This window comes from Oreochromis aureus, linkage group 20 (genome assembly GCF_013358895.1).
Source record: "Oreochromis aureus strain Israel breed Guangdong linkage group 20, ZZ_aureus, whole genome shotgun sequence".
NCBI lineage: Eukaryota > Metazoa > Chordata > Actinopteri > Cichliformes > Cichlidae > Oreochromis > Oreochromis aureus.
Window position 1 is genome coordinate 29,754,792 of NC_052961.1, and position 22,368 is coordinate 29,777,159.

General features: G+C 41.1%; 1 protein-coding gene across 2 annotated transcripts in view; it reads left to right on the top strand.

Annotated features, from left to right (window-relative positions):
* The window catches only part of LOC116311206 (plexin-A1-like), a 311,927-nt gene that overhangs the window by 42,238 nt on the left and 247,321 nt on the right, over positions 1–22,368 (top strand). For both annotated transcript variants that reach the window (XM_039604677.1, XM_031728256.2), the window contains exon 2: positions 1,702–3,077. In XM_039604677.1, the coding sequence (XP_039460611.1) occupies positions 1,902–3,077 (1,176 nt within the window). In that variant the 5' untranslated portion in view covers positions 1,702–1,901. The remainder of the gene's footprint in view (positions 1–1,701; positions 3,078–22,368) is intronic.

Below are 22,368 nucleotides of genomic sequence, written 5' to 3' on the forward strand. Positions count from 1 at the left end.
GGATTGTTAACATGACCCCACTCTAAAACGCCACAAAGTCATTCAAAACATTTTGAGCTACCTTAATACATTTTAAACTGATCAATTCCATTAAAATTCAATCCTGTACAATGTGAATGAATAGGGAGCCAAATTTATTTTTCTAGCAGGCTGAAAAATTGTTGAGGTTTGTTTTGTTGTTGTTTTTTTAGTAGAACATTTAAACTTTTCCTTTTGGAACAAACCTCAGTTGACCAGTTGAAGAACTTTGCAATTTTTTTTAAAAACTTCTGCTGTGGTTTCACTTTGCAGTCTTGGCGTTTGCTTGTACTTTGTGCGGCCATGAATTGTCACTTTGCCTATCGCTTCTGTGCTTTTTGCAGGGTTTTGATATGTCACTTATATTTTGTATGAGCACAGTGTTGCTGGGGCAACATGGATTTTTTTTTACAGTATCCCGTTTGACCACTGTGACAAAACTGGCAGTAAGCTGACTCTGCAGTGCTGTCAAGCACTACAAGCGTATCCCTTCTTGAACTGCACCAATCATTTCCAGTGAAGTTACACAGAGAGGAAGAGGAAAGCTCTAAAATGGTGGCTGCGGGGTTTGTTAACTTGTAGACATGGATACTTTTTGCCCAAATAAAAGGCTTTTTATTCACATAGCAAAAAGAGGTTGCCTATAGCCAAATAAATTAGCGCTTATATGCCAAATTCTTTTTGGTTAGAAAAATGCTTCACCTTCAAATCAACCAAATCAATTTCACCTTCATGAAATTGATTTGGTTGATGCGGTGCAGCTTCCAGGAGCGTCCTATCCAGGATGCGCTGTGTCTCTGGCCCTGTCCAGTGTCACCTTGGTAGGCTCCAGTGCAAAGTGCATTTTGGGATAATCTCAAGCTTCCCTTGACCCTAAACCAAATAAGTGAATATAAAGTGAAAGTAATGGAATATAGATGAATGGTCCATCACCTTTTCTCTTTCCTTACTCTTTTCCCTAGTTTTCATTTATAGCAATCTTTCCAGTCATCTCCACTTCCACTGGTATGAAGCCAAATAGCTTTCACTTCTCTCCCTCTCACCGTCTCTTCTGCTTTATCTGCTTTGACCAGTTCCTCCCTCCCCCTTTCTTTTTCAGAAGGCAGGCTGCCTGTATTTCTCCGCTCTGTTTCCCTGTAGTAAATATACTTTAGGACTCTCATCCAGCCCTGCTTGTAATTTATGGGTGTTTACCTGCTATCACACATCAGTGGCTGGCCCTGGGTATGTGTGTGTTTTAGTTTAGGTTAGTTTTTTTGTGTATGTATCGCAAGCCTCCTTTTCTATATGTCTGCTTATGAGCACATCTACAGGTTTTGAGGTGTTTATGTATTTATGTGTGTGAAAGTGCACCCTGTCTGCTGAATCCTTTAATACCTCCAGACAATCAATAAGCAGAAGAGCAATGCTTGGCCCCTGTCTTCTTTTAAAAGATGCACTCCACCGAGTGGTGCGAGCCAAGAGTCGAGAAGTCAATAAAACAAAGCCGATAGTGCCCTCATTTGTATTTTTGCCTTTTGCTTTTTTCGGTTTCTGCTTTCAGCATCTGGTCCTCAGAGTCTGAGTCAGAGTAATATTTAGTGGCTTGTCATTTTGATGTATTCAAATGAATCATTGTTGGCAGTTCTCTGGAAGTGTACAACTATATATTGACAGTTTTTGTTGTTTTTCCTTTTTTTGCAGGGCTGGTGGCAGACAAGGCTGAGGATCAGGGGATGAGGTTATAGAAACGACAGCAGAGACAGGAGGAATAAAAGACGGGGGAAGCCAGTCGCTCGGAAACTCCTCTTTTGCATCTTTTGCACCCCGCACTCCTCTAAGGCGTTGACTGACCCTGTAAAGGATTACACATTCACACCACCCCCCCTCCCCTCTTCACCACCATGTCTTCCCACCTTAACCTTCCCCTTCTCATCCTCCCCATCCTCTTCCTTGTACTTCCTCTCTCCTTGGCTTCTACCTCTACTACTCCTTCCACGTCACCCTTTCTCTCCTTCTCCCCTCCTGAAGGAGGCCTCACACATTTGGTGGTCAACAACAAAACCGGTGAGGTCTACCTGGGTGCCGTCAATTGGATCTATAAGCTCTCCAGCAACCTCACCAAGCTACGAAGCCACGTCACCGGCCCTGTCACAGACAACCCTCGCTGTTACCCTCCACCTGGTGTACAGTCCTGCCCCCACGAGCTGGTGCAGACGTCTAATGTCAATAAACTCCTTCTGCTCGATGCCTCCCACAACCGCTTGATTGCATGCGGAAGTACTTCCCAGGGAATATGCCAGTTCCTGCGTCTGGATGATTTGTTCAAGCTGGGCGAACCCCACCATCGCAAAGAGCATTATCTATCCAGTGTGGCAGAGGCGGGCACCATGTCGGGCGTCGTGATTTCCCCGGATATTTTTGGAGGCGGAGGGAAGCTCTTTGTCGGCACTCCTATCGACGGCAAGTCCGAGTACTTCCCCACGCTGTCTAGCCGCAAGCTGATGTCCAACGAGGAAAATGCTGACATGTTCAGCTTCGTGTACCAGGATGAGTTTGTCTCTTCCCAGCTCAAGATTCCCTCAGACACACTCTCAAAGTTCCCCGCATTCGACATTTACTACATCTACGGCTTCAACAGCGAGCAGTTTGTGTACTACCTCACCTTACAGCTCGACACCCAGCTCACTTCCCCAGATGCCGCCAGCGAGCAGTTCTTCACGTCTAAGATCGTCCGCCTTTGTGTTGACGATCCCAAGTTCTACTCCTACGTTGAGTTCCCCATCGGCTGCACCAAGGACGGAGTGGAGTACCGCCTGGTTCAGGATGCTTATTTAGCTCGGCCAGGGAGCCGGTTGGCACGTTCGCTTGGTATTCAGGAGCACGAGGAGGTTCTATTTACTGTGTTTGCGCAGGGTCAGAAGAACAGAGCCAAGCCGCCCAAGGAGTCAGCTTTGTGCCTGTTCACAATGAGGCAGATAAAGGAGAAGATTAAAGAGAGGATTCAGTCGTGCTACAGAGGAGAGGGGAAACTCTCCCTGCCCTGGCTGCTCAACAAGGAGCTGGCCTGCATCAACTCGGTGAGTGTTTCAGACAGTAACTCCCAGAAGTGTTTTCTTTCCTTGTGATCATCCGTACCTATGTGGATTGTTTCCTCCTATGATTGTGCAACCTTGAATTTTGCATTTCTTAACCCCGGAAAAGGAAAAATTATGTCTTTTTTATTGTTTTTGTGAAGCTTGTTTACAGCTTTTATTTGGCTGATAGCCTTTCATTACCTCGCACCTTTCCCAAAGCACTGAAGTGATCACAGGTTGTGCCAATACTGAGAAGGCTCTGTCCAGTCATTGAAGCAATTTTAATAGATTAATTAGAGTTTTTTCATCATCAACACATGATCATAGTGAGACATCTACTTGGAAAAGTTGGTAGAAGAACCAACAACCCAAAAACACACATCTAGTGGGGGTGAGAGAGGCAGGCAGTGAGGTAAACCACTGTAAGCCATGTGAGTAAATAGAGTCTTTAACTTAACAACTCATTATGCATCTATAGTTATTATAAGTGCTTTTGGATTCTTGTTATTGTAGTATTTTAAGTGTCAGTATCATGTCAAAGGGGCCAGGTTTCTGCTTTTCCAGAAAAAGGGAGATCCATACTCCCCTCCTCCTCTTAGTCAGAACCAGATATCTACTTAGTGGGTAAACAAAGAATGTCAGCATATCCTCAAACATGGCAAAGTGATGTTTTCCATTTTGGTTAGGGCAATCAAAGTGTAGGCGCAATTCCACATTTTGTGCCACATGGAATAAATGTTATTATAAGAACAGCATTTTAACATAGTGGGAGAATGTGTTTACATGATCTTTCTAAGAAAGAAGCTGTTTGTTCTAAAGCAGAACATCCAGTCTACCTGCAGCACAGTAGCCAAACTTCCATAAAGTGTCTAATGATCCATGTGAAGGTACCAGATGTGAAACTAAAAGACCTAAATTAGAATAAATTGACTTCTGGTTGTCAAGTACTGCGAGAAGCACCAGCACGGGCATGAGCTAGAGGGATGAAAACTTTCATGCATCTCAAATTAGTTTTTAATTTTGTTAAAATGTCCCCATATTTCTTTAGTCTGAGCACACAACAGCTGTCTTGCTGAGATTTTGTGTTGTTTTTTTGTTGTTTTTTTGGAATAATTTCATCTACAGGTAGTGGATGGCTCGTCTTTGCTCATACTCATAGATGAGCTGGCCTAAGGGTGTCTTAGAGACACAAATGCGTGTGTGTGTTTCACCTGCGCCTGTCACCCACATGTCACACACACTCACAGCCCTGTATCCTCATGAATAATTCACCTGGTCTCACCTTCTGTTATTCAGTCGGTGCTCCGTAACACCCTGCCATAAATCTCTGAACTACTCTCCACCTCCCTGTCTCCGTTTCCTCTTCCCCTCTCTGCTATTCCATCTTCTCTTTCGCTCCTACCTCTTTACTCTAGTCCCATCATTAGCATAAGGGCTTCTTTCATTTTGCTAACCCCACTCTCTCTCTGCTTCTTCTTTTATCTTCTTCTTTCTTATTCTACTCCGCAACTCTTCTTCTTGACCTTTTTTCATTGTCTTTAATTTTTGACCTGTAAACCCCCCCTTTCCTTTTTTTTGCAATCTTGTTTCTTTTGGTTGCCTTTAGCTTTTTCTGTCTCGTTCCCCTTTTTCTCAAGCCTTTGCTCTTTCACCATCTCTCTCTGCCCTCTCCTTGACTTTCCTCTGAGTGATGAGGTATAGAGTGACTTAGTGTGTAAAGCCAGAGTCTGGATGTGATCTGAAAATACAATGCGGATAGAACACAAAATGCAGTGATAAAGGGGAGGAGAGTGATGAAGAATGACAGAAAGTCAGAGTGGTGGGCTTTATGGAAGGTGGGGGCATGGACTGCTAGGAAGGAAGACAAAAAAGGAGGTAGCAAAGACAGAAGGGAAGGTGTGAAGAAAAGTGAGACCGAAGCCTGGTCGTAGAGGACAGGAATTAATTTAAAAATGTTAGTGATATAGGAAGGCAGAGGACATAGAAGGCTAACTAGCAGATCTTTTTAGGTACACTAGCATAGCAGCTCTAGACATGTCAGTCAGTCCAATTACGGCAAAAACTGCTGGATGCATTGCCAAAAAATGTGCAAACATTTATGGTCATTCAAGGATATAGTCTTCAGTGATCCTCTGATCTTACTGTAAGCAGATAAAAAACAAAATATAAATATATTCATTTAGCATTGGAAGAAAACCTTCATAGACCCCTTGTTGACTTCTTATTCAGTCCCATATTCAGATTAATGCAGACTCCATTCCCATCAGCCCTATCCGCAATTTTTGGGAAAGGTTAATTAGCAGGTATTAGCTAAACATGTTAGTCTGCCACTGTTGACATGCACATTATAGGTGGCAATCATTAGCACTGCAAAACCGTTGGCAGTCCCATAAGTATTTGCTGTGCTTTTTGAGAATGGCTAATTAGTAAGTGTTAGCTTGCTAAACATGTTAAACTGTAATTGCTAATGTGGTCAATATTATATATGCGAATCATTACTTTTGCAGCATTGTTACAGTGAGCATGTAAGCCTGCTGTATTGAGCATTCAGTTGTTGACAGTAGCAGCTGATTAATGTGCCACTTTGCACCCAGAGAAGAAAGGTTACTTAAATATGCTGCGCAATGTTAAATTAATTTGTTGATTCTAATAATATTATTAGCAAATTTAGCATTGCACTACCATATTGTGCTTTATATATACTAGTACGTGTCTGTTTGAGCTGTTGACCATTAAACGAAAATGAGGTCCACAAATGCTAAGAATGGTTCATTTCAGCCCATTTCTTGGTGGTTGCTTAACTACTTGGTGACATTATAATATACGATGTGTAAGTCAGCTTTTGTAGTGATATATTAGATGTTATTGTCATGAAGTAAAGAAGGGTAGATTGTTTTTATATGGTGCTACAAGGGATAAATGCTTCAAACAGCCAATTTTAGCCAATTAATATCTGACTATAATGAAAACATTATGAAATCTTAATATCTGAAATGGATAACAACCTTCAGGGGCTTAAGATGGACCGGGGTGCTCAGCTCTTGATTGTGTAGCAGGAGTTGGCTCCTCAACTTGTGAGTTGACCTACAGAGAGTTTCTAAACTAGACCTGCAGAAACTTGGGTTTGTGCAGCCACGTTTCTTCATTATTATGTTTTTTGGTCTAGACCCTCGCACTCAAGTCGGGTAAAATGTACACGCTTGTGATATGAAAGAATTTCCCTTTACTTGAACACAATTCAGATTTTTAAAAATACCTGTTATGTTGAGCATGTCATAATTGCTCAGAGACTTTTCTTCTTTAAAGAGTCACAGCTTGGTGCAAGACAGAAACAACATCTCTGCCACAAGCCCGCTGGTGCTGTGCAAGCTGCGCACCTATAGAGTAAACTCACAAGGCCATTGTGAGTTTACTGTATAGGTATGCAGGCGATTATGCTAATGAGCATACAGTTACACGATCGTCCTTTATGGCCATCTGTCGTTCTCCCCGCTATCGATCAAGGTTGTGTTGGTGGAGCTCGCTCTGGGATGGCGCTGTGAGAAATTCATCATCTTGTACAGGCATGTTCATAGTTTCCTGATGGGAGCGGTGACAGCTCGTTGCTTTTGCGTAAGTGTCATGTGGAAACTATCAGCACAGGCTCATTTGAAGAGACAAGGTGAGGTCATTCAAACTGTAATCTCTACCTGAACTCTATCAAAGTTAATCACTTTGTCTGACGCTAAATCTTTCTATTAAGCACTTTTTGGGTTATTGTAAAAAAAAAAAAAAAAAAAAAACAGGTCACAGTTTTATATGTGCCCAACCTCAGAGTCTAAAAGTCCAAATCTCCTCTGGCAGCTTAGGTGGTGTAATATAAAAGTTTGGATAGCAAATCATCGGTATGATGTTTGTTTTTCAGAGTCTGTAGGATGTAATTTATCCAGTGAGTTGAGAGATTTGGGACTTCTGTTAAAGCACAGAGTATAGTGTGCACAGGTAGATCATGAAATCTTTAAGCTAAGAGAGCAACAGGACCAACTGGAGGGAATTTCTGTCCTGTGTTTGTACTCAAACGTCCTGCCACATTTCAGAGAGGTTTGTTTGCTCAGTTTGCTTGCCTGCTTGCCCGGTGGTCAGTAACGGTAGAATGAACATATAGTATCAGGGAACATGGTTAGGAAAACAGTGATAGGGAAAGGGAGAGATAAACACAACAATGGAGAGACAGATGGACAAAGGTTTCTTAACTCTGCCCAGAACAGTAATGGTGAATGTTATCCCAATTCTTAAAATTGCTTAGGAATGATACAAAAAGAGACTTCTTAGAAGTTTCCTTATTCTCTAATGCGGTCCGATCATCCTTCAGTGTGATGTGAGGAAATAAAGCAGGTGTCAGGTGACGCTCACAGGCTGTCAGCAAAGGTGAAAAACTGTACAATCAATGTTAACCTCTCTGAATGAGCTGGACTCAAAATGTTTACTCCCATTCATTTGAATCCACAGTGCGTATACCTTTCCTCTTTGCCTTGTAGATGTGATGACATCCAAATGTGGTCAGTATAGAAGTACAAAAGGGCTTAACACACCCACATTTATCAGAATGTAGTTAATGCTGGTCTCTTTGTTGGCAGATCCATTTTTACTCTTCTTCTTGGACGATCACCCGGCCAGTTCCAAAGACAGATTTACAGCAGTGCCAAACTCTTTCGGTTTTTATGATGATTCCTTTAACTGGACTCTATGGCATGTTCACTTACTTGGAAGTGTCCTTCTATCACTGCGCTGACTTAAGCTTTTCAATCACTTTTTTTAGCTGAGTTTGTGCTCCTTTGTCCTCATGGTGTCGATTTTTCCACCAGACTGACTCACTAAAAGTCGAACCTTTCAGATAGCATCGGTATATTTATGTTACAATCAGTTAAAACCCCCTTGACTACACACCATCCACTATTTAAATAATTACGTGGCTTCCAAAGGCTGCTGGCAGCAGCAGTGATGATTTTGGCATGTCCTTTAAAAGGGTGTCATCCAAACATGTGTTTTAAAGGGCCATTTATAACTTTTTCTGTTTCTATGAAATTAATATTTTTTAACGAAAATCAATTTATATTCTGTGGCTAATGCTGGATTCACCCAGTTTTTTCAAAGGGGACCTATTGTGATTTTCTGTTATAGTTTGACTTTTAATAAGAATTTCAAATAATGAGATCAGCTTATGTGCAAGTAATCCCTATACGCTGAAAGGTCAGGCTTCCATTGATCCATTGGGCCACCATTGGATCTGTATGTTAGTGAGAATGGATATTTATGATAAGGTCAACTCCAATCAGAAGAAACATTGCTTAAATGTAAAAGGAAGGGAATTCAGTTGACTGTTTTCGGAGAGCAGGTCGAGCACGGCCTGGTATAAGAAATGTACAAGAATTATTTTAAACTGTAAATCGTGCAACATTATAAAACTAAAAAGATCTGATTTGTGTGGGGGTTTTTTTAAGTTAGTCCAAGTAATCTTCCAGTCATCTTCTCCCATAGCTCTACACCAAGATAGGTGTGTCTGGGATTGCAGGTCTCTCCCCGTGCATCCGCATGTCCGCTTATTATCAGGAAGAGGCCAGCGTTGGTCCTGCGGGAGTTAAACTGAGTGGTGGGTGACCTTCTCTGGCTGTGGGCTGGAGTCCAGCTCCACAGCTCTGCAAGCAGCCCGACCCAGCAACACTACAGCCTTAGCATGACTAATGAGACTGATTCAGACAGAGAATGGGAGAGATACTATCCTCTGTGTGTGTATATATGTGTGTGTGTTTAAGGCTCACTTTATCTCCATTTTTTTCTGCCTCTTCCCCACTTTGTATACTTCTCGTTTGTGTGTGTGTGTGTGCCCACCTCTTATCCTGGCCTCCAAAGAAGCAGGACAAAACAACGGTGAAAACAAACAGAGGAAAATGGCCTGATAATAAGAGCGTGCAAGTGTTCATAAATGTGAGTCCGCACTGTTTGCACAAAACAAGGTGGACGTCAGTGGGAAAATTGCCTGCAGAGAGCAAGAAGACTCCTCTATTGTTACTGCTCCCTCTCTCTGCCTGACTCTGCCTCTATCTTTTCTCCCTCTCTTGCTCGCTCTGTCTCTGTTTTTCTCAGAGCATAATAGTGTTTATTAATATTTATCAGTGTTGATCACTGCTGGCCAGGATTATAGTCTATTTCTGTGGCATTTTGTATTCTGTCTTCCAGGCGGCTGGTGACTAAGTGCGTGCATATGTATTTGTGTCCATTCACTACTTCATTCTTTCCCAATCTCGCCATTGTGTCTTTAGTCTCATTAGTGATGGGTCTCATCTACATTGCATCAGTCTTTGGGCCTGCTGGGTGGGGAATTTGAAGGCTTCAATGGCTGTACTTATATTACCATTTTCTTAATATTTGATGAAGAAGCTTGATCATTTATCTTAAAGTAAAATATACATTTATCAACGCAAACACAATGCAGTAGGGGTGAAGTGGGAACTCTAACATTGGTAGAAGTTCTATTCATTTTGAGCAAATAAGGTTTTCTTTTACTTGGAACACTTCGATTTGGTCCTGGTTAAACAATTAGGTGATGATATTATCTGAATGTTAATAGAAAAGCCTGGAACTCTGTGTACATATATGAAAAGAGATTGCTTCCATGAGTCACAAAGAAGGCATTTAGCTGAAAAAGAAAGCTGAAAATTGCCTTGTGTGCACTATTAATAGTGAGTTAAAGCTAAAGAGTTAAGTAGCGATCTGTAATACATACAGCAATCAGAATTTTATTCCCATTACTTTATTTTGGATGAATGAGGCAGCATTAAATAACCTTAGTAATTAAAATTAATCATGTATTGTGACACGACTGTTTTCTTATCAATTAGCCTCCAGCTAGTTTAAGCTAATTTAGCTAACTGGCTCCAAGCTAAGCACCACAGTGAGAGTATGCTACTAAACAGCAGTGTGTTGAAGAGCTACGAGACTAGCTAGACTCAGCCAAAATGCTCAAAACACAAAACAAGACACATAAAGAGACTCAGTGTTTTTTACTTTCGTGTTTATTACTTAGGTTTTCAGGGAGCTTTCAAATGGGAGATTACAGTGGTCAGAAATACTCATAACACTAGCTGTAGAGCTGTATTAACTACATTTTAGAGGTACTCAAAGCAAAAAGTATGTTATGATCTACCTTTCAATTGTTGCCAGCCAAATCTGTCCAAGTGTCTTTCGCCTTCAGGTCCACAGACTGAACATGTCAAGCTATAGACAGGGCCATAGACTGCCATTCGCCTATATCCTGCCTGCATGCCTTATTCATTTTCACCAGCACTTTTGTTCTATATGTTTTCTATCTAACACTCGCACTGGATACATTGGACAGCAACTTAAAGTTCAGCATGCAGACTGAAGCAGCCAGGGATTGAACCACCAACCTCCCAATTAATATATGACCTGCTCTACCACCTGAACTACAACCACCCCAGAAAGTTTAGACAAAGTCTCATGGTGATAGCAAACCACTTCACAGAAAAGTCAAAGGACCAAATTTGTCCAAATTTGTCCAAATTTAACTTGTCAGATGTTTTTCATTGGGAGCTATTATAACTGTTGTAGGACTATTGGAGCATAGCTGGAGAGGCTGAACATTTGGCTTTGTGACTGCTGAGTGGAAAAGGAGCAATGTGTGTGATAATTGATTGCAGTTAGAAACAGGACAGAATTTCATTTTCTTGTGTTTTCCTTGATGTCTTATGTGGACTGTGGACTTCCTGCTTTCAAGGGATTGGACTAAGAGCCAGTTCGTTTGTTGGATGGGTCGGGAAGAAAAAAAAGTCTTACTTTCATTCTGAGTGGCACCCCAGCTTTTGCCAGCAACTGCTACACTTAAGAAACTTAAGATTGATGATTGATAAATTATTCAGATTCAGGCTCTATCACGGTTTCAACTGTAGGTGGTTCACCATTGTGTCTGCGCTACAAGTGAATAAATGAAATACAGTAATGCAGTTCTGCATTACGAGCTGTTCCAAAGTAACGGGACATAAATGTGTTCTCCCCCAAAAAAGAGGCACTCAACCTATGATCTGTACATTGCCTTGCTTTATTTTGCTATTGTTGACACTGTTTCTAGAAGAGCAGGTGATAGCACTGAAAGCAGGCTGTGTTATCTCAGGCTAGAGAGGGAACTTCCCCTTTGTATTAAAAAACTCAAGTTTTTTATGACTCTGCTGGAGACTAAGTGACTTGGAAAGAGATTCTTTTACAGCACGGTGATAAATACATGCGGCGTAGGGGTGAATCGCTGTCAAATGCTGTCTAGAATAGAGCCCATTGGGGGGGAAGTACTTTTTGATGAGGTGCACTTTTCTCTCCTGCCTTTTAAAGACGTTTTGATGCATGACACAGCGAAATGTTAGATACCTTGAGGCATTTTAATGAATTCAGCCGTAGCACTTCCCCATATGTTTTTGTGTCGTGATATTTTCTGCTCCAGGGTGAGTCACATAAGGCCCCCCCTCACCCCCTCTTCATTTTGAAATCTCCTAATTTATATTAATTCAAAACAGGGAAATTTTCAGATCCAGTATGAATGGAATGGTGCCCGTTAACTAAACTTAATGCACAGTGGTGTTCATTGTTAAGTGTACCACATGACAAAGTGGATTAATGGCTGCAGTGGCACTCATGAGAGTGTGAGCTTGTTACGGATTTGGAGTGTTTGGAGCTTGTGACTGCTTAGCCTTAAAGCTGTTTGAGTTGGATCTGAAGTGACCTTTTTCTCAGAAACTCAGCAGCAGATTTCCGAGTTGACGCTGAACAGAAATATCAACAGTGAGAGCGCAGTTTAAGAATTGCTTTTTAAAATGAATAGTCCTTCTCTATTAGGGTGAAAAAAAAGTCTGGAGCTGGTGTAACTTCACCAAATAGAAGAAAAACAATTCTCCTATTAGCTATTTAACTGGGTCAAAAAGTCAACAGCTTCCTCCCCCCTTTCACTACGAGCCTCTGGTGGTCGTCCAGGCCACAAATCAATGCAGCACATTCACAAAATGCTGACCTGCAGCATCTAATGAAGAGTGTAATTATTTATTGATGGGCGTTTATGCTTTCTCGTGTTTGCACGGGTTTATCACAGACATCTGTGCACGCACGTGTGTTAGCGCAGCCGCATTAATTAATTAATGCATATTTGTTCCTTCAATTATTCATATACTGTACGTGGAAATGGAAGGGGTATATTCGTGCGCGTGCAGGTTTACAGCAAATGTACAGGTTTGTCCCAGCTTCGTTTGGGTTCTCCTGCCAGCTACTCAGCAGGCTCTGCAAGGCGAGATAAAACTTAAAGACGTCCCTTGGCGTCCTCTGTTTTTTCTGCCTGGATATGGATACGCAAACACAGGTCTAAAATCCATTTTGCCTCAAGCTATTCAGTTTTTACTTTATGTATCTTAAACATTTCACTACCAACATTTCTTAGAAATATGTTTGATTCTTCACCGGAACAATGTGTTGAAGAAAAAAAGGTGCACGACCAAATAGGAACTAATAACTGACTAACTGTAACTAACTGTAGAACAGCACGAACTTTGCAGTCAACAATGAGTCAACTTCTTTTTTCCCCAGATAACAGTATTTCACTCAAATGCGATTAGCCTTGAGTGATGGATGTCAGGATGAATCTATGATGTGACATCCGGGCCTCTTTTGGCACACCCAACATTTGGAGCTGCTCATGTCCATCCTATGACTTGTCGGTCACATGAGGCCCGCTTGACACCTGCTGTAACCCGTGTTAAGCCCCGGCTCATAACATTTGGGCCACATCTGGTCTGAACAGTGATTGCCAGTGTCGTATCTGAGCCATAAATGCCAGCCGGATCCCAAATTAGGCCCAAATGCATCTGTTTTCTGGGTTTGTTCACATCATATTACGTTTATGCTAGATATATAAAATTAATTTACATATATACACTAGGGCAGGGTTAGTACACAGCTAAGGATGGAAACAGTCACTTTTCCCAAATGCATTATTGCATCTTATGTAGCCCCCATTGTACGCAGCATAAAATGTAATATATCAATGGTTCAAGTTGAAGAGAAACTCTGATCCTGAATATGATCAGTCTTTAATCACAATTTTAATATGTTTTTACCCAAGAAAACCCATTAAATTATTATTATTTAAATCCCCATATATTATCCCCTATATGTCTATATGTTGTCAATACAGTCAGAGTAAGAAACGTAGTTTTAAATAGCTCCATGTAGCATTATTAGCACTTTAACCTTAAGATCATTCTATTGATCTTGAAGACGAGGTCAGAGGTCAATGTGATGTGATATTTTTAATCTTTATTTAATCTTTAATAGATGCCACATTTTTAAGAATCATAGCTTCTCTGTTCTAAGGCTTTTTGTCAATTTTTGACCAATAAATAATTAAGTTGACCTTGAAGACCTTTGTGGATGTAAGTCAAATTTTAATAGATTGTTAACATGACCCCACTGTACAGCCCTACGAAGTTTTATCAGATCATCATCCAAAACTTTTTCGAATTGTCGTGTTCACAGGCAGAATGACACGCAGACACGTACACGCTACCAACAACATAACGTCTTTAGCGAAGGGAATAAAGCGTTGTTAAAATCATTTGACGTCATGATATTAAGTGTGTGTATCCAAAACCACCAAAATTTATAGATGAGCCAGCTTCTCTATTAAGTTTCTGCTCATATCTGCAAGATGATCAGTGCAGACATTGTTGTATTCAGTTTAATGCTGGGGCTTCTAATGACGTACTTTTGACTGGTCCCTTTGAAAAACATTTTGGATTATTTTGTATAACTCACATAAAGGCTCCTTGCTGCAGTGCAGAAATGTATTCCTGCTATGATTTGAGTCAAAGTGAGTAATTTGTCCTTGTTGACTCCAAACTTTGTGATGTGCTACCTTTTTACATGTTTTCTTACAATATATATATATATATGCAACATATGTATGTGTGTGTGAACTTTGTAAGCCAGCCACTCGTAATCCTGTTAAATTGTCCATAGCATGCCATTTGATTTCAGTCTGGTTGCACTGCAGTGTGCATGAATGCGTGGAGTTGAAGCCGCATGCCTATATTTTCAGCTTGTGTTGGTCTGTGTCACTCTGTGCCTGCCACTCTCACCATACAGCCCCACAGTATTTTACAGCCTCTCATATTTGGGTGAATTTCTGTAGAGGTCTGTAATAATTGGATTATGGCTGTCAGGGAAGGCTTTAGTTCAGATTACACAGATTTTAGTGTGCAGTGCTCAGATGGACAGAATAGCTTAAAGAGCATCATCTGGCTCATGTTACTTAGAAAGTGCATTTTGGCAAATTCATAGATGTGATGTTTGCCTACATTTGGTAAATGCAGGCCAAGAGTAGCAGATGCGTTCTGGAAACCAAAAGTGTTTCTGTATCCATGTATCTGTGTCAGTCTAGACGTGTGTGATGTCCTAATAAAGTTTTCTGGCCCTTAAAATCCTTAAATATTACAGTAGATACCACCAAGTACTAATCCAACCTGAAACTATATATACCTCAGCACAGCTTGGTACACCTGCCCAGTCTCAAGCTTAAAAATGAGAGAATATAAATATATTATTGTGCTGAAAACTTTTGAGAAATATTGATTATTATCTCACAAATACAGAGAATAGGTGTACCCTACTGATCCAAGCGCTGAAGGTCATGTTTCAAAAGTATTAAGTTGGTGTATTTCATTCCTGAAACTGAACATTCAGCTGCCTGCACAGAGAACACAAACATCCCACAGAATTTATGCTAATTAACAGCAGCTGAAATGATCTGCCAGTGGTCCCCGTCTTAAGTGCTTAAAGCATCTCTTTGATTCCAGACTTTAGACAATCTGTATGTTATTCCATTTCAGGTGTGTGGACTCAGAGTCACCCATGTTATTGAGTGAAGCTGCTGTTCTGAAGGAATACAGCTTTGCAACAAAGTGCTGATGGGAAGCTCAAAAAAGATGTTGGCATTCAACGCTGTATCAACTACAGCAGTGTCTCTAAAAGGGGGGAACAAGTCCCCCCAGTTGTAAGTGATTATTAGTCTAGCACAGCAATGCATTACTGAAAAATGTAATGTGATTACAATTAACACCCAACACTGACTATAACCGTGAAGATATCCTAGACAGCAAAACTAAAACTAAGAAGGCCTGAGAATATAACATAAGGAAACCAACCGGGAGATATCTGCTTAGGACAAAACTCAAAATACCATAAAGAATAAACGTTAAAGAAAATGTTAAAAAACGAAACTCAAACGCCCAGGACTGTGACATCAAATGCAGCTAAGAGACATAGCTTTAAAGCGTTGATGTTCAATACAGTAAAACTGTATTAGGCTACGTTCACATTGCAGGCAAAAGTGATCAAATCCGATTTTTTTGACCCTATGCGACCCATATCCGATCATGGTATGACAGTGTGAACGGCACAAATCCGATATTTTCAAATCCGATCTGGGTCACTTTCGTATGTGGTACTGAATCCGATACATATGTGATGTTTTAGAAAGCGACTGCTGTGTGAACGGTCATGTCGCATTAAATCCGTCTTTTACGTCACTGACACAAGACAGACGCCAATTATCAGCGCCGGAGAAGCGCCCGAGAAGACATCGCGAACGCTTCCTGGCCATCCAGTGTAGATGTCAGTGAAACTGTTGGGAAGACAACGTTGGAGAAACGTGAACATTTCATTTGTACTGTATAATCTGCAGATTGTGACAGAAATCTGCAACTATCCTTTGAAGCACCGCTCCTCTCTAAAACAGCAATAAGGATCATTATTAAGCCGTATGTAAATAACAAAATAACTTTATAACTTAAAGTAAAATTGGGAAACGTAAAGTCCGAAACATTTATATTAAGGGCCATCAGTCAAACAATACTGTTTGGTCTGGGTCTAAACAGGAGATAAGTCATGATTACATGTTTTGTTACAGTACAAATTTCACTAATGTGAAGATGAAAATAGACATTTTTTAACAGGCAATGTTGAAAATATGTATGACTGCTGTCAACAAATCTACTGTGCCAAGAAAAAAAAAGCCCTGACATGGCAGAGTGGAACTTTCCATGTGGAATTAGCTCAGTTGATGGCAGAGGCTATCTGGGGTAAAGCGAGCTGCTGTCCCACTGTGGCACATTAACCTATATGGCCAATTGACACGCCAGTGTTGGATCCTAGCCTTCTCTTCCCACAGATCAGTCTCAGCCTCTAGGGATTTCTCTGCTTTGTACGTTTTGTTTTGCTTCACACCTTCATGAATTTATGACCCAGAAAAGTTTCCCAGTGGGGATCAGTTCTTCACAATTGCAGAGACTAACAGGGATTTCAAATGCGCTCCACCTTGTTTTGGAATTCACCAGGGCACCACTTAAAGCAACAGGACCCGCGTTCGTGATTCAGCCTCTCCGTTTGAAAGTCGGCAATTAAAACTAATTAACCCAAAAGTGGGTTTCAAGGCGTTTTAAAGTACATTGAGTGCGATAAACACTGAACTCGATGAGGCTTCCTACATGCGTGGATTCCTGCACGAAGGAGTGGAAAAATGGAAGAAGGGATGGCTTTAGTTAGGAAGTTAGACAGTGGGTTATTTCCAGAGCTGTTCAGATAATTCCACATTTACTCTATTGTGTTTTTATACTTGGGCATGTTGTGCAGACGCTGTTTTTAAGGGGAATAGAGTACAAAAATACAATAAAGAAGTGGGAAATTGGGGGTTGATGTGAGCTGAGTGCAAAACACGCTGCGGTGTCATGCACAGACAAATACATCTTCAACAAGTTTACACATTGCAGGTCAGTCAAGTGTTATGTGTTTTTATGTGAGTTATGTTTCAACTCCTTTGACTGTTTTTATTTGAGACGGGGAGGGTGAAAGAAATCGAGCAAAAACGACAAGAGAAGCACACAAGATTCAAGTTTGGGTGGAGAACAATGAACCAGCAGAGTGCAAGAAAACTGTGCAGAATAAATCTAGCTGTGAAATAAATGTTGATCTCTTGGCATCCCAGCAATTCCACTGACTCTGACCTCTGAGGCTGAAGTTTCGCTCTCTCTCCCTTTTTCGCCTGCAGCTTTTCGTTCCACCAGAGCACATCTCCATGCTGCCAGGCTCTCCCTACATCCCTCCATTAATACTCCTCATTTCATCCAAGCCAAAACAACAGATGCTGAAATGTCGAAGTGTCTTCCCTCCACCCGTGAACTCGCAGAATAGTGGAGGAAAAAAAAAAGAGAAAGAATATTTGATTTTTTAAATTTATTTATTTATATTTTCCACATAAAAAGCCACCGACGCCTCATTCTGGATGTAATAACGAGGATGCCGTGTAAATAATCTGCCTTTTTTATTTGTTAAACTGAAGTTAACAGTTCGTTGACACGTTCACATTTTTTGTGAACAGTTTTTTGTTGTTTTTCTCCAGCTGCTGTGTTAGTGTGTAGTGGATGACTCAGCATGGTTAAGTTTGGACTGCTTTTTGCAAATAATCTGGCAGATAACGGAAATGGTTCTCCCTTTTTTATTTTTCCAAGACTGGCAACATCTATTACTGTGGTATTAGTTTGTATTAGTTTCCAGTAGTGAATCACTGAACCTGAAAGAAAAACCTTTAGTGGCCCTTAACTAAACGTCTGTGAGTGCTTGTATAGACAAAAAAAAGAGAAGTGAATTCAGCTTTCTTTTTAATAAATATTTGGGATGGCAGTTATTTTTAATGCCTTGAAGCATCTATATTTACATATGGCATTTCTTGGCATTTCTTCCCAAAAGCTACTATAGTAAAAAGCTCCAATCAGTTCAATTGAATTCAGTTTTATTTATACAGCACCAAATCCCAACAACAGCTTCCACAAGGCACTTTATATCGTAAAATAAAGACCATAAAATAATACAGGGAAAACCCCAACAATCTGACGACCCCCTGTGAGCAAGCACTTGACGACAGTGGGAACGAAAAACTCCCTTTTATCAGGAAGAAACCTCCAGCAGAACCGGGATCAGGGTGGGGCGGACATCTGCTGCGACCGGTTGAGGGTGATGGGAGGATAAAACACATACAGTGGGAGTGAGAGATTAATAATAAGTAAATATTGAATGTAAAGTGTTGCATAAACACATAGAAGTTCCACAGAAGAGAGGCCTGAAAGCTGAGAGGCTGTGCTCTCAGCTTTCAGCTTGATAGCAGCTAGAAAGTGCTACACTAGATAACGTCTGGATGCATGCTCAATCATCCAGGTAAGGAAATCCCAAAAAGTTGATTCTGTTCATCTGGATGTAGCGTTTTCAGTGGGAGAAACGTTTTGACGCTCATCTAAGTGACTTCATCAGTCTCCAGTAAACAACGTGCATGTAAAATGCTAGAATTTCACTCACAAGAACTAGAGCACAGCCAAGCTAGCTATGTTAGCTAGGCTTTAATAATACCAAAGTTGGAATGAAATATGAGTTATGCATATGATTATTATGATTATGATTATTATTATTATTATTATTATTATTATTACATGAGAGTTAATGGGGATTGACTCAAGTGGCCGTTCAAGGAACTGAAGTTTTTGTCTGGCCAAAAGGTTGCTGCTTGATTAAAATCCAGCTCCTTCCCCAAAAGAATACCTTGGTGGGAGATGAATAGAGAGAACTCATTTGTGTGTCTTTTTTATAACTGGTCCATATTGCAGTGTCATGGCTAAATCCCTAAATTAGGTTGTTGTCAGAATACACCATTCAAAAATTCTCAAGGCTGAGCGTCAGCGTTTTGTCAGGGTTTTTGGAACATTGGCACAAAAACTACTTGTGACAAATTAGTCTTTGGTATCTTGTGCTTATCTAATTAGATTAGTTGTTAGACCAACTGCAGTAATATTCCGTCTTTATGTGCGTGTGACAGCACGCACATGTGTGTGTGGGTGTGAGATGCAGATGCTCGTAGTTCTGTTGCCATTAGAGCAGACTGCTCTGCCAGATGTCTGCACTAAGTCCACTTTGTGTGTGTGTGGTTGTCTTGCAGAGGCAATACGTTCCTTGCCATCACACACACACACACACACACACACACACACACACACACACACACACACACACACACACACACACACACTCTCACAGACTATAACACATACAAATACACATTTAGCTACAAAGGATGTGTGTGTATAGGTTTTGTCTGTGTATTTGTGCATAAACAGGTCAAGCCTTCAAGTGTTCCAGTCTGTTAGACAGATGTTTAAGATCCCCACTGCACCCCCCCTCCACTGTCACACAGATACACACTGTCTTTCTCTCTGCTTGTTTGTCACATGCACTGACACACACACACACACACACACATGCACTCTGACTCATTAACAACCAATTAGAGAGCAGATATTGGCTCAGTGGGGAAACCGAAAGGCCAACCATTGCTGTCCTCCGCTTCCAACGCCAAGTCACAACAAATACCTGGATGTAGGCCAGGGTAGTGTGTGTGTGTGTGTGTGTGTGAGTGTTGTTTACTTCTGGTTTCGAAGTTTGGCAGTTGCATCTCATCCCCTTTCTTTATTAAAAAAGACAGAGACACGCTAACCCCGCATAATTAAATGCGTTCTTTTCGCCTCTGCAAGTCTTGTTGTTCATTGCATCAGCCAGCGCGTCTCTGTAGTACAACTCTCGCTTCGACATTATCGTTCTCACATGGGAAAGAGGCACGAACTGTGTTTAACATATACACGCAGAAACACACGCACACACTCGCGCGTTCTCCGCGGGATTGGAGCGATGTTTATGCCACTGTTGGATGAGGAGATGCTTGAGGCATTAGGCTCTCTGGAGAGCATGTTGACAACATCTCTCTCTCTCTTTCTCCCTTTCAGTTTACCTCAATCACTGTCTCTCACTCGCTCACTTCCTTCCCCCGTCCTCTCGTTGTGATGAGATTTTTTTAGTGCTCCCTTACATCTCTTACATCTCTGCAAATGAGTCAACTTTGAAAAAGACAATCTGCTCACAATTTAAGTTGATGAGACGGTTGACACTTTCACTCTCAGTATGTTACTCAGAGAACTAAAGAGCGTGACAGAGAGCAGAGGAGACTAGTGCACATATTTAACACACCATCAGTAAACAAAAAGTCTCCTCACCTTAAACGGATTCTTGGAAGATCGGGAATAGACTGTATATAAAAGATGGATGCCGCTTCTGGGGAAGTAAATCCAATGTGAAAGTTCCTCAAAACTGAATTGTTTGTAATGGACAGCAAAGGGCAGTCGTGAGGTTGCAAAAAGAAGCCTAAAAATATAGAAGTTAAAGGAAAAACAATACTACAACTCACTTGACCTATGACCTCAAGAAACATCTCTTAAGGACTTCGTAGCTTTAGTCAGTTCAGTGGCAAAAACGCTCAGCTTGATGTTTTGCAACGCGATTTCGCTAACCAGTGAGTGAGTCCAGTGACTGTGTCCGTTGTTTATTTACAGTTTATGGCAAAAACAATTACCCATGCGCCTGCTTTCAGATTTAGCTTAAAAGGGTCGGCACGTGGCTGAAATTGAGCCAGCTACGTAGACGACACATTCAAATGCTGGTCAACCCAAACAGGCACAAATAGAGAAAAACCTAAGCCTAGCGCAGCACATTCCCCCGGCACTTAATGACCAGCTGCAAATAAAAATTTCCTTAGAGTAAATCAATGGAAAGTCATAGCAAAGGAGCTGTTCTCCATGCTTCAGAGGTTGGCTGTAGCTCACCCTGGCTGCTGCTTCTCATTTATTAGCATTCTAAATCTATAAACATGCATTTCTCCCAACAGCAAATACTTTTACAGCAAATACTACTTTTCCTCGCAACTTTTGAAAAACCCAGTTTAAAGTTTATTTAACAAAACTTAGTTATTCTGAAGGTAATTTCAGAAACTACTCAGTCTGCTGCACAAGAAAAATATGATTACTTTTTGAACTTGTTTCTTTTTTTCATCCAAACAAAGATTGTTGCCAATTACTACCTAGACAGGAAGGAGAAATCTAATAAGAGTCTTTTTGTTAAGCAGTAGATGGATTTTCTTTTTTTTCATGTAAATTGTTACAAGAGTCTATCAGGAATCTTAAAGTACCATTGGCACAGTAATAAAAGTTGTAAAATGAGTTTTTTAAGAATCCCTATTTTCTCTATAGGAGAGCCGACTGTTTACCACTGCAATGTGAATCTCATTCTAACATATTTGAGGGAAAAGCTTGAGGACAGGTTTCTTCAGGAAGGAGAAAGCACACTGCGCTGATTATGTTGCATATAGTGATCCTGCTACGCCCACCATCAATTACACAGAACCTGCTGCAGTAGAAGAAGACCTAAAAGAACTAATATACCTACACCCCACGTCAATTTTCGTTTGATCTTCAAAATCAATGCATTCTAAAGTATGCTTGCCAGATTTTTTTCACTATGTGTGACTTTGAAATACACATTTTAAATACAAGTATTTATAAATTGAAAACAGATGCTGCAGTCTTAAGTCTGCAGACAAAGTACTTGTAAGTGAGGAGTCAGAAAAAAAGGCGAACGACAAACAGAAGTGGAATAGTTGTTTTACGATTTGTGATTGTGTGTGTGTGTTGTGATTGTGTGTGTGTGTTGTGATTGTGTGTGTGTGTGTGTGTGTGGTCGGGGGGTGGATGGGTTCACTGTAGCTGTGGTAAAGCTGGTAACATGTTCTTCCCAGTGCTGCATACTTTCGAACCACAGTATGGTCTCTGCTGTTTTTTTCTCTCTCCCATAGTTAATAGGCAGTTTACAGGGCTGAATCTAAACTCTCTCTGTGTCTGTCTTCCTGGCTTGAGGCTCATTAGTGGCGACAAGAGTGCTGTTGACCCCTGAGCCGTCCCCCATGTCTCTCCTCCCTATCTCCCCTCTTCTGTCCTTTTTTCCCCTCTCTCCATCTCCTTTCCTTTTCCCCTTATCTCACTTGCCCCACTCTTTCCCTCATCACCCCATCATCATTCACCCAGCAAGAGTTTGGCAGGGGTCTGTGTGTGTCTGTGTGTGTGCGTGTTGCCAGGGGCCAGCGAGTGCCTGTGTACAGCAGAGGTCTTTGGTAAGGACAACACAGGGGACTCTGTCCTTGTCTAACCCCCTGGAAATAGAACAAAGGTGTGTGCTTGTGTGTAATAATGCTATGTACAGTGTCCCGAGTATGAGCTATAGCTAGTAATATTAATAGCATGGTCAGAGGTCCACCAGGCCAACAGGGACAAGCTATACAGAG